The 13,008-nt window shown below is 37.1% G+C and overlaps 1 protein-coding gene across 2 annotated transcripts in view; it reads left to right on the forward strand.

Annotated features, from left to right (window-relative positions):
• The window catches only part of SNX13 (sorting nexin 13), a 154,953-nt gene that overhangs the window by 121,682 nt on the left and 20,263 nt on the right, over nt 1-13,008 (forward strand). For both annotated transcript variants that reach the window (XM_007463059.1, XM_007463058.1), the window contains one exon: nt 952-1,062. In XM_007463059.1, coding sequence (XP_007463121.1) covers nt 952-1,062 — 111 coding nt within the window. The remainder of the gene's footprint in view (nt 1-951; nt 1,063-13,008) is intronic.

Genomic DNA, 13,008 nt, shown 5'->3' on the forward strand with positions numbered 1-13,008 from the left:
AATTATTATATGAACCTTTACAGGAAAAATTTGCCGACCATTTATTATATTTAGTGAAACTTAGCTAATACTGTACTTGATATTTTGTTTGGAAGGTTTCTCTCTCTTAAACATTTATAGGTTTAATTGGGTTTGTTTATAACCATAATTGTAATTCCATGGCATTATAGTTTACTGAAAGGGTAGGAAAAACATATACATCTGCTATTATTCACCTTTGTCTTCTGGCTTAAGGCTAAATATCTGAAATCATTTATATGACTCTTGTCAAACATTTTGATTTTGTAAAATGTATTAACTTGAGTTGCATTAAAATCTGTATCCATTATTTATAAAATTTAGAACAAAAGCACGTTTCTTCCAAATCTGGGACCATAAATATGTATTTTAATTGTGGCTATACTGTCTACTTCTTAGGTAATGATCTGAATATGTCAAAACATCTTTAATTGAAGAGATTAAGCTAGAATGTTAGACTGTATCATTAACAGTGTAAAAGCAATACTTTGTTTTGGGCCTTCTAATACTTAAAAAATTTTGTTTGAATTATTTTATCTACTTTCTATTAATGTTAACGTTAAAATTAGGATTTCAAAAACAACAGTTCACTGATGTGGGTCTTCTTAGTATAAGCTATAAAATCTGAAAATGGAATAGTAAAAAACATTTGGGGGAATTCCCTGGCGGTCTAGTGGTTACGACTCTGTGATTCCACTGCAGGGGGTGTGGGTTCGATTCCTAGTCAGGGAACTAAGATCCCACATGCCGCGTGGCACAGCCAAAATAGATAGATAGGCAGGTAGATAGGTGGATAGAAAAATGTGTTAAAATTTTTTTAAAAAAATAACATTTTTACTATACATTCTTAACATTCTAGCAGAAGAAATTATAAATAATAGTTAATTTTCAGTACCCTATCAATATAAGATACCTTTTTTCTTTTCCTGTTAGTTACTGTTAACTCCTGAAATGATGAAAGCATCCCCAGCTTTGGCTCACTATGTGTATGATTTCCTTGAGAACAAAGCCTACAGTAAAGGGAAAGGGGATTTTGCTCGTAAGGTAAGCAAACCATTGCATTAGTTTTCTTTATAGGTCTGTTTTCATACTTTCTTTTTAATAAAAGAAGATAAATTTGTATTTGTGTGTATGTTTTAAAACTAGAAAACTTTATTAAATGCTCCTTGGCATGTTTATCTTCTCTGCTTTATTAAGTCTACTATTGATAAGTATATCTAATAAATATAAACTCCTGTCTTTACATATTGATTAAAATGTAGCAAAAGCTTGCAAGAAAAAAAAGCTTTTGAAATGATACAGTAAGGAGAGTTGGCCTAAGACAGATCACAAGCTTTCGTTAGCTTGAGAAGGAGCTACTTCTTATTGGGAGGAAATGTCTTTTTTTTTTTTTTTTTTTTTTTTTTTTTTCCTTGCGTTATGCGGGCCTCTCACTGTTGTGGCCTCTCCCATTTGCGGAGCACAGGCTCCGGACGCGCAGGCTCAGCGGCCACGGCTCACGGGCCCAGCCGCTCCGCGGCACGCGGGATCCTCCCGAAACGGGGCACGAACCCACGTCTCCTGCATCGGCAGGCGGACTCTCAAGCACTGCGCCACCAGGGAAGCCCGGAAATGTCTTTTATTTGGAGTAAGGATAAGAAAAATGTTAAATAGGATATGTTCCTGAAAGTATTTGTGCCTTTTGAGTGACATATTTATTGTTTAAAATTCTGGGGGCACAAGACCTATTAAGATGCTAGCTTAAGGCAATAAATGATTTACTGCTCAAATTGGGCAAGATAGTTCACTGGGTGAGAACACAAACATTGGAATCAGGCAACCTTTGGTTCAAATTCCTGTTCTGCCACTTATTAGCTGTGTCCTGCAAAATGTTACTTAACTTTCTGGGCTTTTAATTTTCTAAAGATTGAAGGTGTTAATCCTCAGTGTAGAGCATGTATGGATCAAATGAAATAATCTATGTATTACAGTGCCTGTCTGAATAAATGTTGGCTCTTAGAAGTAGTAACAGTAGTAGCAGGAGCTGTAGCAGCAGTTGGGAAAGCTGGAAGTGGGAATTCTGTGGATTATTTTTGCAACTTTTTAAAAGTCTGAAATTATTTCAAAATGAAAATTAAAAGTAAAAGACTTCCCCACCACTCGTTCTTCTAAAAAGCCTAACTTGCTTAAAAAAGATTAAGGAATTGGTACAAAATAAGTAAGATTAACAACCGTAAGCATAAGAACTTCATGTGATTTCTCAAGGATACTACGGTTTAACATCCAAGTGAATGTTAACATTTCTAAGTGGAATGTTTTATTTTAATAAGAAATTCCAGGTTATGTACCTTATAATGGTAGGAAAAAAATATGGTGGCCTTATCTATGTGTTTCGTGGTTGAGTTTAAATTCCAACTCTAAATGGCTTTATTGTCAATAGAGATGCATTTCAGTATTCCATCTTTTTTATGTTTACCTTATTTTCTCTCAAGGTTGTATCAATTTTAAGATAAACTAATAAATTGATAAGAGCTTTTTGAGATAAAAGAAGCATTATATTAAATGTAGACAATGTCTTTTTTACCAACAGTTGTGCATGTATATATATATATATATATATATATATATATATATATAATATTAAATGTAGACAATGTCTTTTTTACCAACAGTTGTGCATGTATATATATATATATATATATATATATATATATATATAATAGGTAAGCCAAAAAGTTCGTTTGTTTTTTCCAAAAGATGGCTCTAGTAGTGCTTAGTTGTCTTTAACTTCATTCAGAACAACTTTGTTAGATTGTATTGTGACAACTGTCAAATCAGCGTGCATTAAAAAAAAAAATCAAAATTGGTAAATTTTTGTGTAGCCATTTTCATATTAAAGATGGAAGGAAAAAAGCAGCACTTTTTGCATATTATGCTTTATTATTTCAATAAAGGTAAAAACACAACTGAAACGCAAATAAAGATTTGCGCAGTGTATGGAGAAAGTGCTGTGACTAAATGGGTCACAAGTGGTTTGCAAAGTTTCGTTCTGGAGATTTCTCGCTGGACGATGCTCCACAGTCGGGTTGGTTAGAGCAACTGAAGTTGATAGCTATCAAATCGAGACATTAATTGAGAGCAATCGACGTCATACCATGTGGGAGATAGCTGGCACACTCAAAATATCTAAATCAAGCACTGAAAATCATTTGCACCAGCTTGGTTATGTTAACTGCTTTGATGTTTGGGTTCCACATAAGTTAAGAGAAAGAAACCCTCTTGACCATATTTCTGTGTGTGATTCTCTACTTGAACGCAACGAAAATGTTCCGTTTTTAAAACATTGTGATGGGCAATGAAAAGTGGATACCGTACAATAATGTGGAACAGAAGAGATGGTGGGGCAAGAGAAATGAACCACCACCAGCCAACTAAAGGCTGGTTTTCAGCCAAAGAACGTGATGTTGTGTATATGGAGGGATTGGAAGGGAGTCCTCTATTAGGAGCTCCTTCCAGAAAACCAAACGATTAATTCCAACAAGTACTGCTTCCAGTTAGACCACCTGAAAGCAGCATTTGACAAAAAGCGTCCAGAATTAGTCAACAGGAAATGCATTATCTTCCATGAGGATAACGCAAGACCGCATGTTTCTTTGATGACCAGGCAAAAACTTTGACGGCTTGGGAAATTCTGATTCATCTGCCCCTTCAGATTTCCATTTATTTAGATCATTACAAAATTCTCTTAATGGAAAAAATTTCAGTTTCCTGGAAGACTGTAAAAGTCACCTGGAACAGTTCTTTGCTCAAAAAGATAAAAAGTTTTAGGAGGATGGAATTATGAAGTTGCCTGAAAAATGGCAAAAGGTAGTGGAACAAAAGGGTGAGTACGTTGTTCAATAAAGTTCTTGGTGAAAATGAAAAATACGGCTTTTATTTTTACTTAAAAAATGAAGGAACTTTTTGGCCAACCCAATATATATATACACACACACACATATACACATTAGAGTCTAAAAATTAGAGTGTAAAAATCCTTCTCAATCATTTCTGGAAATCCACAGTAACATACATTTTTCATAAATCATGTTGGTAATTACCAAGTTCATCTTGACCTCTTTTAGATTGTCAGAATAATTTTCATGCATATCAAGAATTAGGAGTTTTCAGCTACATTTCCTTTTTGGCTAAATTGTAGTTTAATATTTTCCTTAATTATATTTCATTGGAAATGAAATAGCTATTAAGAGAAAATCACCTGTAAACATTTTATTAGTAGCTACTCAGGTTGAGAAATAATACTTTATAACACATTAGCTTGGACACACAATTTGTCTAGCTTTGCAAAATTTATGGGCCAATTCCTAGAAGAAGTAATTGACAAGCAGTCTTCCTCCATGTACACAGTGTCTTTCTATCCAGTTTTGTATCATGGTGTGATGACAGTTTTAAGCTGTAGATAGGGACCTAAATTTAAGTTAAAATTCCTTTGTTCGTGTTTTTACCAATACAAATAACTCATCTGAAGTGATAACTGAATGAATAGACAACATCTATGTATGTCAGGCTAAGTGTACACTTTTGCTGGCAATCCATAATTTACTCTTCTGCCTGGTAATTTTGCAATTTTCTTTCTTTCTTTTTTTTTTTTTTTTTTGCTTTAAACATCTGTTTTAAGACAAATCCTGATTCTGGAAACATTATCATATTGTGATAGGCTGCTTTTATGCTTCTAAATTCTGCTGCTTTCAGGGTTGAGTGTCATAATCACGTGTGGAGTTTTTTCCATGCCCCGTGGTTCCCCCACTCCCCACCCCCAACACAGATGATTAAGCTTTGCCCTCAGAAATTGGAGGAAAAAAACATGGAAGAAAGAAAAGGAAAGAAAAAGAAATGGATTCTGTAGGTCTGGGACTGGTGCACAGGCAACTCTTTTCAGTTATCTAATTCAGGATATAGATTTAAGTTCTCTTATTTTGAGAGAGAGTCAGTGGTAGTTAGCCCTATGCCTAGATAGGATTTGAGGTTGTATTCATTTAACCAACTTAAGGTTATGTTAGTTGAACCCATGTTTCTACTATGAAGTGTAAGATACATAAAATTCTAAAATATTTTTGACGGTGTTCAGTTTTTAATGTAGGTTAAGATTAAAGTGAAATTCTTGCCTTTTATACTTCTGAAATTCTACCTCATACAAAATGTATATTGTAAGTGTGGTAGTCTCATGTTAACCTCTCTTAAAAATTCTACTTGTGTTCTTATGACTTAGAGTTATTACAGTTAAAAAAACACTTGGCAGTAATGTCAGTGTTGGAAATGTCCTGATTCATTTGAACACACTGTTCTGGTTAACTGAGAACTACTGTATATAGAATTAGAATTACACACACACATATATATAATTTTACACCCAAATATATGTATATAATTGCACACATAAGTGTGTGCACACACAAGAGAGTTAACTTCATCTTTTTTACCCTTTTTAATCTCTGTATCTCTCTTCACCAGTGGTAGTGGTTTTTGAGCCCTTCTTCTTCCTTTCTATCCTTTGGTTTTTCTTTAAATTTGTTGTACTGTGATAGTGTCCCTCCTAAAGGTTGTATATTCCAGCAAGCATATCTGAAAGACTGTTGGCTCTGCTTAACCCAAGGAATTACTAAAACTTTTAGTTATCTTGAAGTAAACTCTGTGTTGTTATTGTTTATTACAGTACCTATTTGACCTTTTCTAATTTTTCTTGTTGGAAACCATGAAAGCATATTAAAGAATTTTATCTTCTTGATATCATCTGTTAACATTGTGTTCCTTAAGCAGTGGGGTTCCATTTTTTTTGCTCTTACTGCTTTTATTTTTTTTCTTTTTGCATACAGCATAACTCATTTCTGTGGTAGTTTTTATGAGATTCAGTACTTTCTGGAAAATAGTCTTACAGTTTTGTTTGACTTTGGTTATTGTGTCCCCTTTTTCTTTTCTCCCCTCCCTCCTTTCCTTTTTCTCTCTTTCTTTCATTTGTTTTGTTTGTTTTAGTCTGTTAAAAATCTCACAGAGATCCATATGCATCTACTTTGATTTCTTTAGATGGCTCTCTTAAGTGAAATTATCTGACACTTGTATGGTCAGAAGGTCAATTTTATTTTATTTTATTTTTTAACATCTTTATTGGAGCATAACTGCTTTACAATGGTGTGTTAGTTTCTGCTTTATAACAAAGTGAATCAGCTATACATATACATATTTTCCCATATCTCTTCCCTGTTGCGTCTCCCTCCCTCCCACCCTCCCTATCCCACCCCTCTAGGTGGTCACAAAGCACCGAGCTGATCTCCCTGTGCTATGCGGCTGCTTCCCACTAACTATTTTACGTTTGGTAATGTATATATGTCCATGCCACGCTCTCACTTTGTCACAGCTTACCCTTCCTCCTCCCCATGTCCTCAACTCCATTCTCTAGTAGGTCTGTGTCTTTATTCCTGTCTTGCCCCTAGGTTTTTCATGATCTTTTTTTTTTTCTTTCTTAGATTCCATATATATGTGTTAGCATACGGTATTTGTTTTGCTCTTTCTGACTTACTTCACTCTGTATGACAGACTCTAGGTCCATCCACCTCACTACAAATAACTCAATTTCATTTCTTTTTATGGCTGAGTAATATTCCATTCTGTATATGTGCTACATGTTCTTTATCCATTCATCTGTCGATGGACAACTTAGGTTGCTTCCATGTCCTGGCTATTGTAAATAGAGCTGCAATGAACAATGTGGTACATGACTCTTTTTGAATTATGGTTTTCTCAGGGTATATGCCCAGTAGTGGGATTGCTGGGTCATATGGTAGTTCTGTTTTTGGTTTTTTAAGGAACCTCCATACTGTTCTCCATAGTGGCTGTATCAATTTACATTCCCACCAACAGTGTATGAGGGTTCCCTTTTCTCCACACCCTCTCCAGAATTTATTGTTTGTAGATTTTTTGATGATGGCCTTTCTGATTGGTGTGAGTTGATATTGCATTGTAGTTTTGATTTGCATTTCTCTAATGATTAATGATGTTGAGCATTCTTTCATGTGTTTGTTGGCAATCTGTATATCTTCTTTGGAGAAATGTCTATTTAGGTCTTCTGCCCATTTTTGGATTGGGTTGTTTGTTTTTTTAATGTTGAGCTGCATGAGCTGCTTGTAAATTTTGGAGATTAATCCTTTGTCAGTTGTTTCATTAGCAAATATTTTCTCCCATTCTGAGGGTTGTCTTTTGGTCTTGTTTATGGTTTCCTTTGTTGTGCAAAAGCTGTTAAATTTCATGAGGTCCCATTTGTTTATTTTTGTTTTTATTTGCATTTCTCTAGGAGGTGGGTCAAAAAGGATCTTGCTGTGATTTATGTCATACAGTGTTCTGCCTGTTTTCCTCTAAGAGTTTGATAGTGTCTGGCCTAACATTTAGGTCTTTAATCCATTTTGAGTTTATTTTTGTGTATGGTGTTAGGGAGTGTTCTAATTTCATACTTTTACATGTACCTGTCCAGTTTTCCCAGCACCACTTATTGAAGAGGCTGTCTTTTCTCCACTGTATATTCTTGCCTACTTTATCAAACATAAAGTGACCATATGTGCGTGGGTTTATCTCTGGGCTCTCTATCCTATTCCATTGATCTGTATTTCTCTTATTTTGTGCTGGTACCATACTGTCTTGATTACTGTAACTTTGTAGTATATTCTGAAGTCCGGGAGCCTGATTCCTCCAGCTCCATTTTTCGTTCTCAAGATTGCTTTGGCTATTTGGGGTCTTTTGTGTTTCCATACAAATTGTGAAATTTTTTGTTCTAGTTCTGTGAAAAATGCCAGTGGTACTTTGATAGGGATTGTATTGAATCTGTAGATTGCTTTGGATAGTAGAGTCATATTCACAGTGTTGATTCTTGTAATCCAAGAACATGGTACATCTCTCCATCTATTTCTATCATCTTTAATTACTTTCATCAGTGTCGTATAATTTTGTGCATACAAGTCTTTTTTCTCCTTAGGTAGTTTACCCCTAGGTATTTTATTCTGTTTGTTGCAATGGTAAATGGGAGTATTTTCTTAATTTCACTTTCAGATTTTTCATCATTAGTGTATAGGAATGCAAGAGATTTCTGTGCATTAGTTTTGTATCCTGCTACTTCACCAGATTCATTGATTAGCTCTAGTAGTTTTCTGGTAGCATCTTTAGGGTTCGCTATGTATAGTATCATGTCATCTGCAAACAGTGACAGCTTTACTTCTTTTCTGATTTGGATTTCTTTTATTTCTTTTTCTTCTCTGATTGCTGTGGCTAAAACTTCCAAAACTATGTTGAATAATAGTGGTGAGAGTGGGCAACCTTGTCTTGTTCCTGATCTTAGTGGGAATGCTTTCAGTTTTTCCCCATTGAGGATGGTGTTGGCTGTGCGTTTGTCATATATAGCCTTTATTATGTTGAGGAAAATTCCCTCTATGCCTACTTTCTGCAGGGTTTTTATCATACATGGGTGTTGAATTTTCTTGAAAGCTTTCTCTGCATCGATTGAGATGATCATATGGTTTTTCTCCTTCAATTTGTTGTTATGATGTATCACATTGATTGATTTGCGTATACTGACAAATCCTTGCATTCCTGGGATAAACCCCACTTGATCATGGTGTATGATCCTTTTAAAGTACTGTCGGATTCTGTTTGCTAGTATTTTGTTGAGGAGTTTTGCATCTATGTTCATCAGTGATATTGGCCTGTAGTTTTCTTTCTTTGTGACATCCTTGGTATCAGGCTCATGGTGGCCTCGAAGAATGAGTTTGGGAGTGTTCCTCCCTCTGCTATAGTTTGGAAGAGTTTGAGAAGGATAGGTGTTAGCTCATCTCTAAAAGTTTGATGGAATTCGCCTGTGAAGCCATCTGGTAATCGGGTTTTGTTTGTTGGAAGATTTATAATCACAGTTTCAATTTCAGTGCTTGTGATCGATCTGTTCATATTTTATACTTCTTTCTGGTTCAGTCTTGGAATGTTGTGCATTTCTAAGAATTTGTCCATTTCTTCCAGGTTGTCCATTTTATTGGCATAGAGTTGCTTATAGTAATCTCTCATGATCCTTTGTTGTTCTGCAGTGTCAGTTGTTACTTCTCCTTTTTCATTTCTAATTCTGTTGATTTGAGTCTTCTCCCTTTTCTTCATGATGAGTCTGGCTAATGGTTTATCAATTTTCTTTATCTTCTCAAAGAACCAGGTTTTAGTTTTATTGATCTTTGCTATTGTTTCCTTCATTTCTTCTTCATTTATATCTGATCTGATATTTATGATTTCTTTCCTTCTGCTAACTTTGGGGTTATTTTGTTCTTCTTTCTCTAATTGCTTTAGGTGTAAGGTTAGGTTGCTTATTAGAGATGTTTCTTGTTTCTTAAGGTAGGATTTTATTGGTATAAACTTCTCTCTTAGAACTGCTTTTGCTGCATTCCATAGGTTTTGGGTCATCGTGTTTTCCTTGTCATTTGATTCTAGGTGATTTTTGATTTCCTCTTTGATTTCTTCAGTGATCTCTTGGTTATTTAGTAGGGTATTGTTTAGCCTCTATGTGTTTGTAATTTTTTTAGAGATTTTTTCCTGTAATTGATATCTAGTCTTTCAGAGTTGTGGTCGGAAAAGATACCTGATATGATTTCAATTGTCTTACGTTTACCAAGGCTTGATTTGTGACCCAAGGTATGATCTATCCTGGAGAATGTTCCATGAGCATTTGAGAAGAATGTGTATTCTGTTGCTTTTGGATGGCAAGTCCTATAAATATCAATTAAGTCCATCTTGTTTAATGTATCATTTAAAGCTTGTGTTTCCTTGTTTACTTTTATTTTGGATGATCTGTCCATTGGTGAAAGTGGGGTGTTAAAGTCCCCAATATGATTATGTTACTGTTGATTTCCCGTTTTATGGCTGTTAGTATTTGCCTTATGTATTGAGGTGCTCCTATGTTGGGTGCATAAATATTTACAGTTGTTATATCTTCTTCTTTGTCAATCCCTTGAGCATTATGTAGTGTCCTTCTTTGTCTCTTATAAGAGTCTTTATTTTAAAGTCTATTTTATCTGATATGAGAATTGCTCCTACAGCTTTCTTTTTTGTTTGTTTGTTTTGTTTTGTTTTGTTTTGTTTTTTCGGTACGCGGGCCTCTCACGGTTGTGGCCTCTCCCATTGCGGAGCACAGGCTCCAGATGTGCAGGCTCAGTGGCCATGGCTCACAGGCCCAGCCGCTCCGCAGCATGTGGGATCTTCCTGGACCGGGGCACGAACCCTTGTCCCCTGCATCGGCAGGTGGACTCTCAACCACTGTGCCACCAGGGAAGCCCCAGCTTTCTTTTGATTTCCATTTGCATGGAATATCTTTTTCCATCCCCTCACTTTCAGTCTGTATGTGTCCCTAAGTCTGAAGTGGGGCTCTTGTTGACAGCACATATGTGGGTCTTGTTTTTGTATCCATTCAGCCAGTCTGTGTCTTTTGGTGGGAGCATTTAATCCATTTACATTTAAGGTAATTATCGATATGTATGTTCCTATTACCATTTTCTTAATTGTTTTGGGTTTGTTATTGTAGGTGTTTTCCTTCTCTTGTGTTTCCTGCCTAGAGAAGTTCCTTTAGCATTTGTTGTAAAGGTGGTTTGGTGTTGCTGAATTTTCTTAGCTTTTGCTTGTCTATAAAGGTTTTAATTTCTCCATGAAATCTGAATGAGATCCTTGCTGTGTAGAGTAATCTTGGTTGTAGGTTTTTCTCCTTCATCACTTCAAATATGTCCTGCCAGCCCCTTCTGGCTTGCAGAGTTTCTGCTGAAAGATCAGCTGTTAATCTTAGGGGGATTCCCTTGTGTTTTATTTGTTGTTTTTCCCTTGCTACTTTTAATATTTTTTCTTTGTATTTAATTTTTGATAGTTTGATTAATATGTGTCTTTGTGTGTTTCTTCTTGGATTTATCCTGTATGGGACTCTCTGTGCTTCCTGGACTTGATTAACTATTTCCTTTCCCATGTTAGGGAAGTTTTCAACTATAATGTCTTCAAATATTTTCTCAGTCCCTTTCTTTTTCTCTTCTTCTTCTGGGACCCCTATAATTAGAATGTTGGTGCATTTCATATTGTCCCAGAAGTCTCTGAGACTGTCCTCAGTTCTTTTCATTCTTTTTTCTTTATTCTACTTGTGTTAGTTATTTCCAGTATTTTATCTTCCAGGTCCCTTATCCATTCTTCTGCCTCAGTTATTCTGCTGTTGATCCCTTCTGGAGAATTTTTAATTTCATTTATTGTGTTGTCATTGTTTGTTTGCTCTTTATTTCTTTTAGGTCCTTGTAAAGCGTTCCTTGTATTTCCTCTCTTTCCAAGATTTTGCATCATCTTTACTATCATTATTCTGATTTTTTTTTCAGGTAGACCGCCTGTTTCCTCTTCATTTGTTAACTCTGGTGGGTTTTTGCCTTGCTCCTTCTTCTGCTGTGTGTTTCTCTGTCTTCTCATTTTGCTTATCTTACTGTGTTTGGGGTCTCCTTTTTGCAGGCTGCAGGTTCGTAGTTCCCATTGTTTTTGGTGTCTGTCCCCAGTGGCTAAAGTTCGTTCAGTGGGTTGTGTAGGCTTCCTGGTGGAGGGAACTAGTGCCTGTGTTCTGGTGGATGAGGCTGGATCTTTCTGGTGGGCAGGTCCACATCTGGTGGTGTGTTTGGGGTGTCTGTGGCCTTATTATTATTTTAGGCAGCCTGTCTGCTAATGGATGGGGTTGTTTTCCTGTCTTGCTAGTTGTTTGACATAGGGTGTCCAGCACTGTAGCTTGCTGGTCGTTGAGTGAAGCTGGGTCTTGACATTAAGATGGAGATCTCTGGGAGATTTTTTCCATTTGATTTTACGTGGAGCTGGGAGGTCTTTTGTGGACCAGTGTCCTGAAGTTGGCTCTCCCACCTCAGAGGCACAGCCCTGATGCCTGGTTGGAGCACCAAGAGCCTTTCATTCACACGGGTGAGAATAAAAGGGAGAAAAAAATAGGAAGAAAGATAAAATATAATAAATTTATTAAAATAAAAAGAAAATTAAGAAATTTTTAAAAGTTAAAAAAAAATGGTCAGACAGAACCCTAGGACAGATGGTAAAAGTGAAGCTATACAGACAAAATCACACTCAGAAGCATACACATACACCCTCACAAAAAGAGAAAAAGGGGGGGAAAAATATATATATATATATACATACATATATATATCTTTGCTCCCAAAGTCTACCTTCTCAATTTGGGATGATTCGTTGTCTATTCAGGTATTCCACAGATGCAGGGTACACCATGTTGATTGTGGAGATTTAATCCGCTGCTCCTGAGGCTGCTGGGAGAGATTTCCCTTTCTCTTCTTTGTCACATAGCTTCCGGGGTTCATCTTTGGATTTGGACCCGCCTCTGTGTGTAGGTCGCCTGAGGGCGTCTCTTCTTCGCTCAGAGAGGACAGGGTTAAAGGAGCAGCTGATTCTGGGGCTCTGGCTCACTCAGGCTGGGGGGAGGGAGGGGTACGGAGTGCGGGGCAGGTCTGCGGCAGCAGAGGCCATCATGACTTTGCACCAGCCTGCGGCGTGCCGTGTGTTCTCCTGGGGAAGTTGTCCCTGGATAATGGGAACCTGGCAGTGGTGGGCTCTACAGGCTCCCGGGAGGGGAGGTGTGGATAGTGACCTGTGCTTGCACACAGGCTTCTTGGTGGCTGTAGCAGCAGCTTTAGCATCTCATTCCTATCTCTGGGGTCCGCGCTGATAGCCGCGGCTCGCGCCCGTCTCTGGAGTTCCTTTAAGCAGTGCTCTTAATCCCCTCTCCTCACGCACCAGGAAACAAAGAGGCAAGGAAAAGTTTCTTGCCTCTTCGGCAGCTCCAGACCTTTAACCAGACTCCCTCCCTGCTAGCTGTGGCACACTAGCCCCTGTGTTCACGCAGCAACCCCAGTCCTCTCCCTGGGATCTGACCTGCGAATCCCGAGCCTCAGCTCCCAGCCTCCC

Source organism: Lipotes vexillifer, unplaced genomic scaffold (assembly GCF_000442215.2).
Source record: "Lipotes vexillifer unplaced genomic scaffold, Lipotes_vexillifer_v1.1 scaffold1061, whole genome shotgun sequence".
Lineage (NCBI taxonomy): Eukaryota > Metazoa > Chordata > Mammalia > Artiodactyla > Lipotidae > Lipotes > Lipotes vexillifer.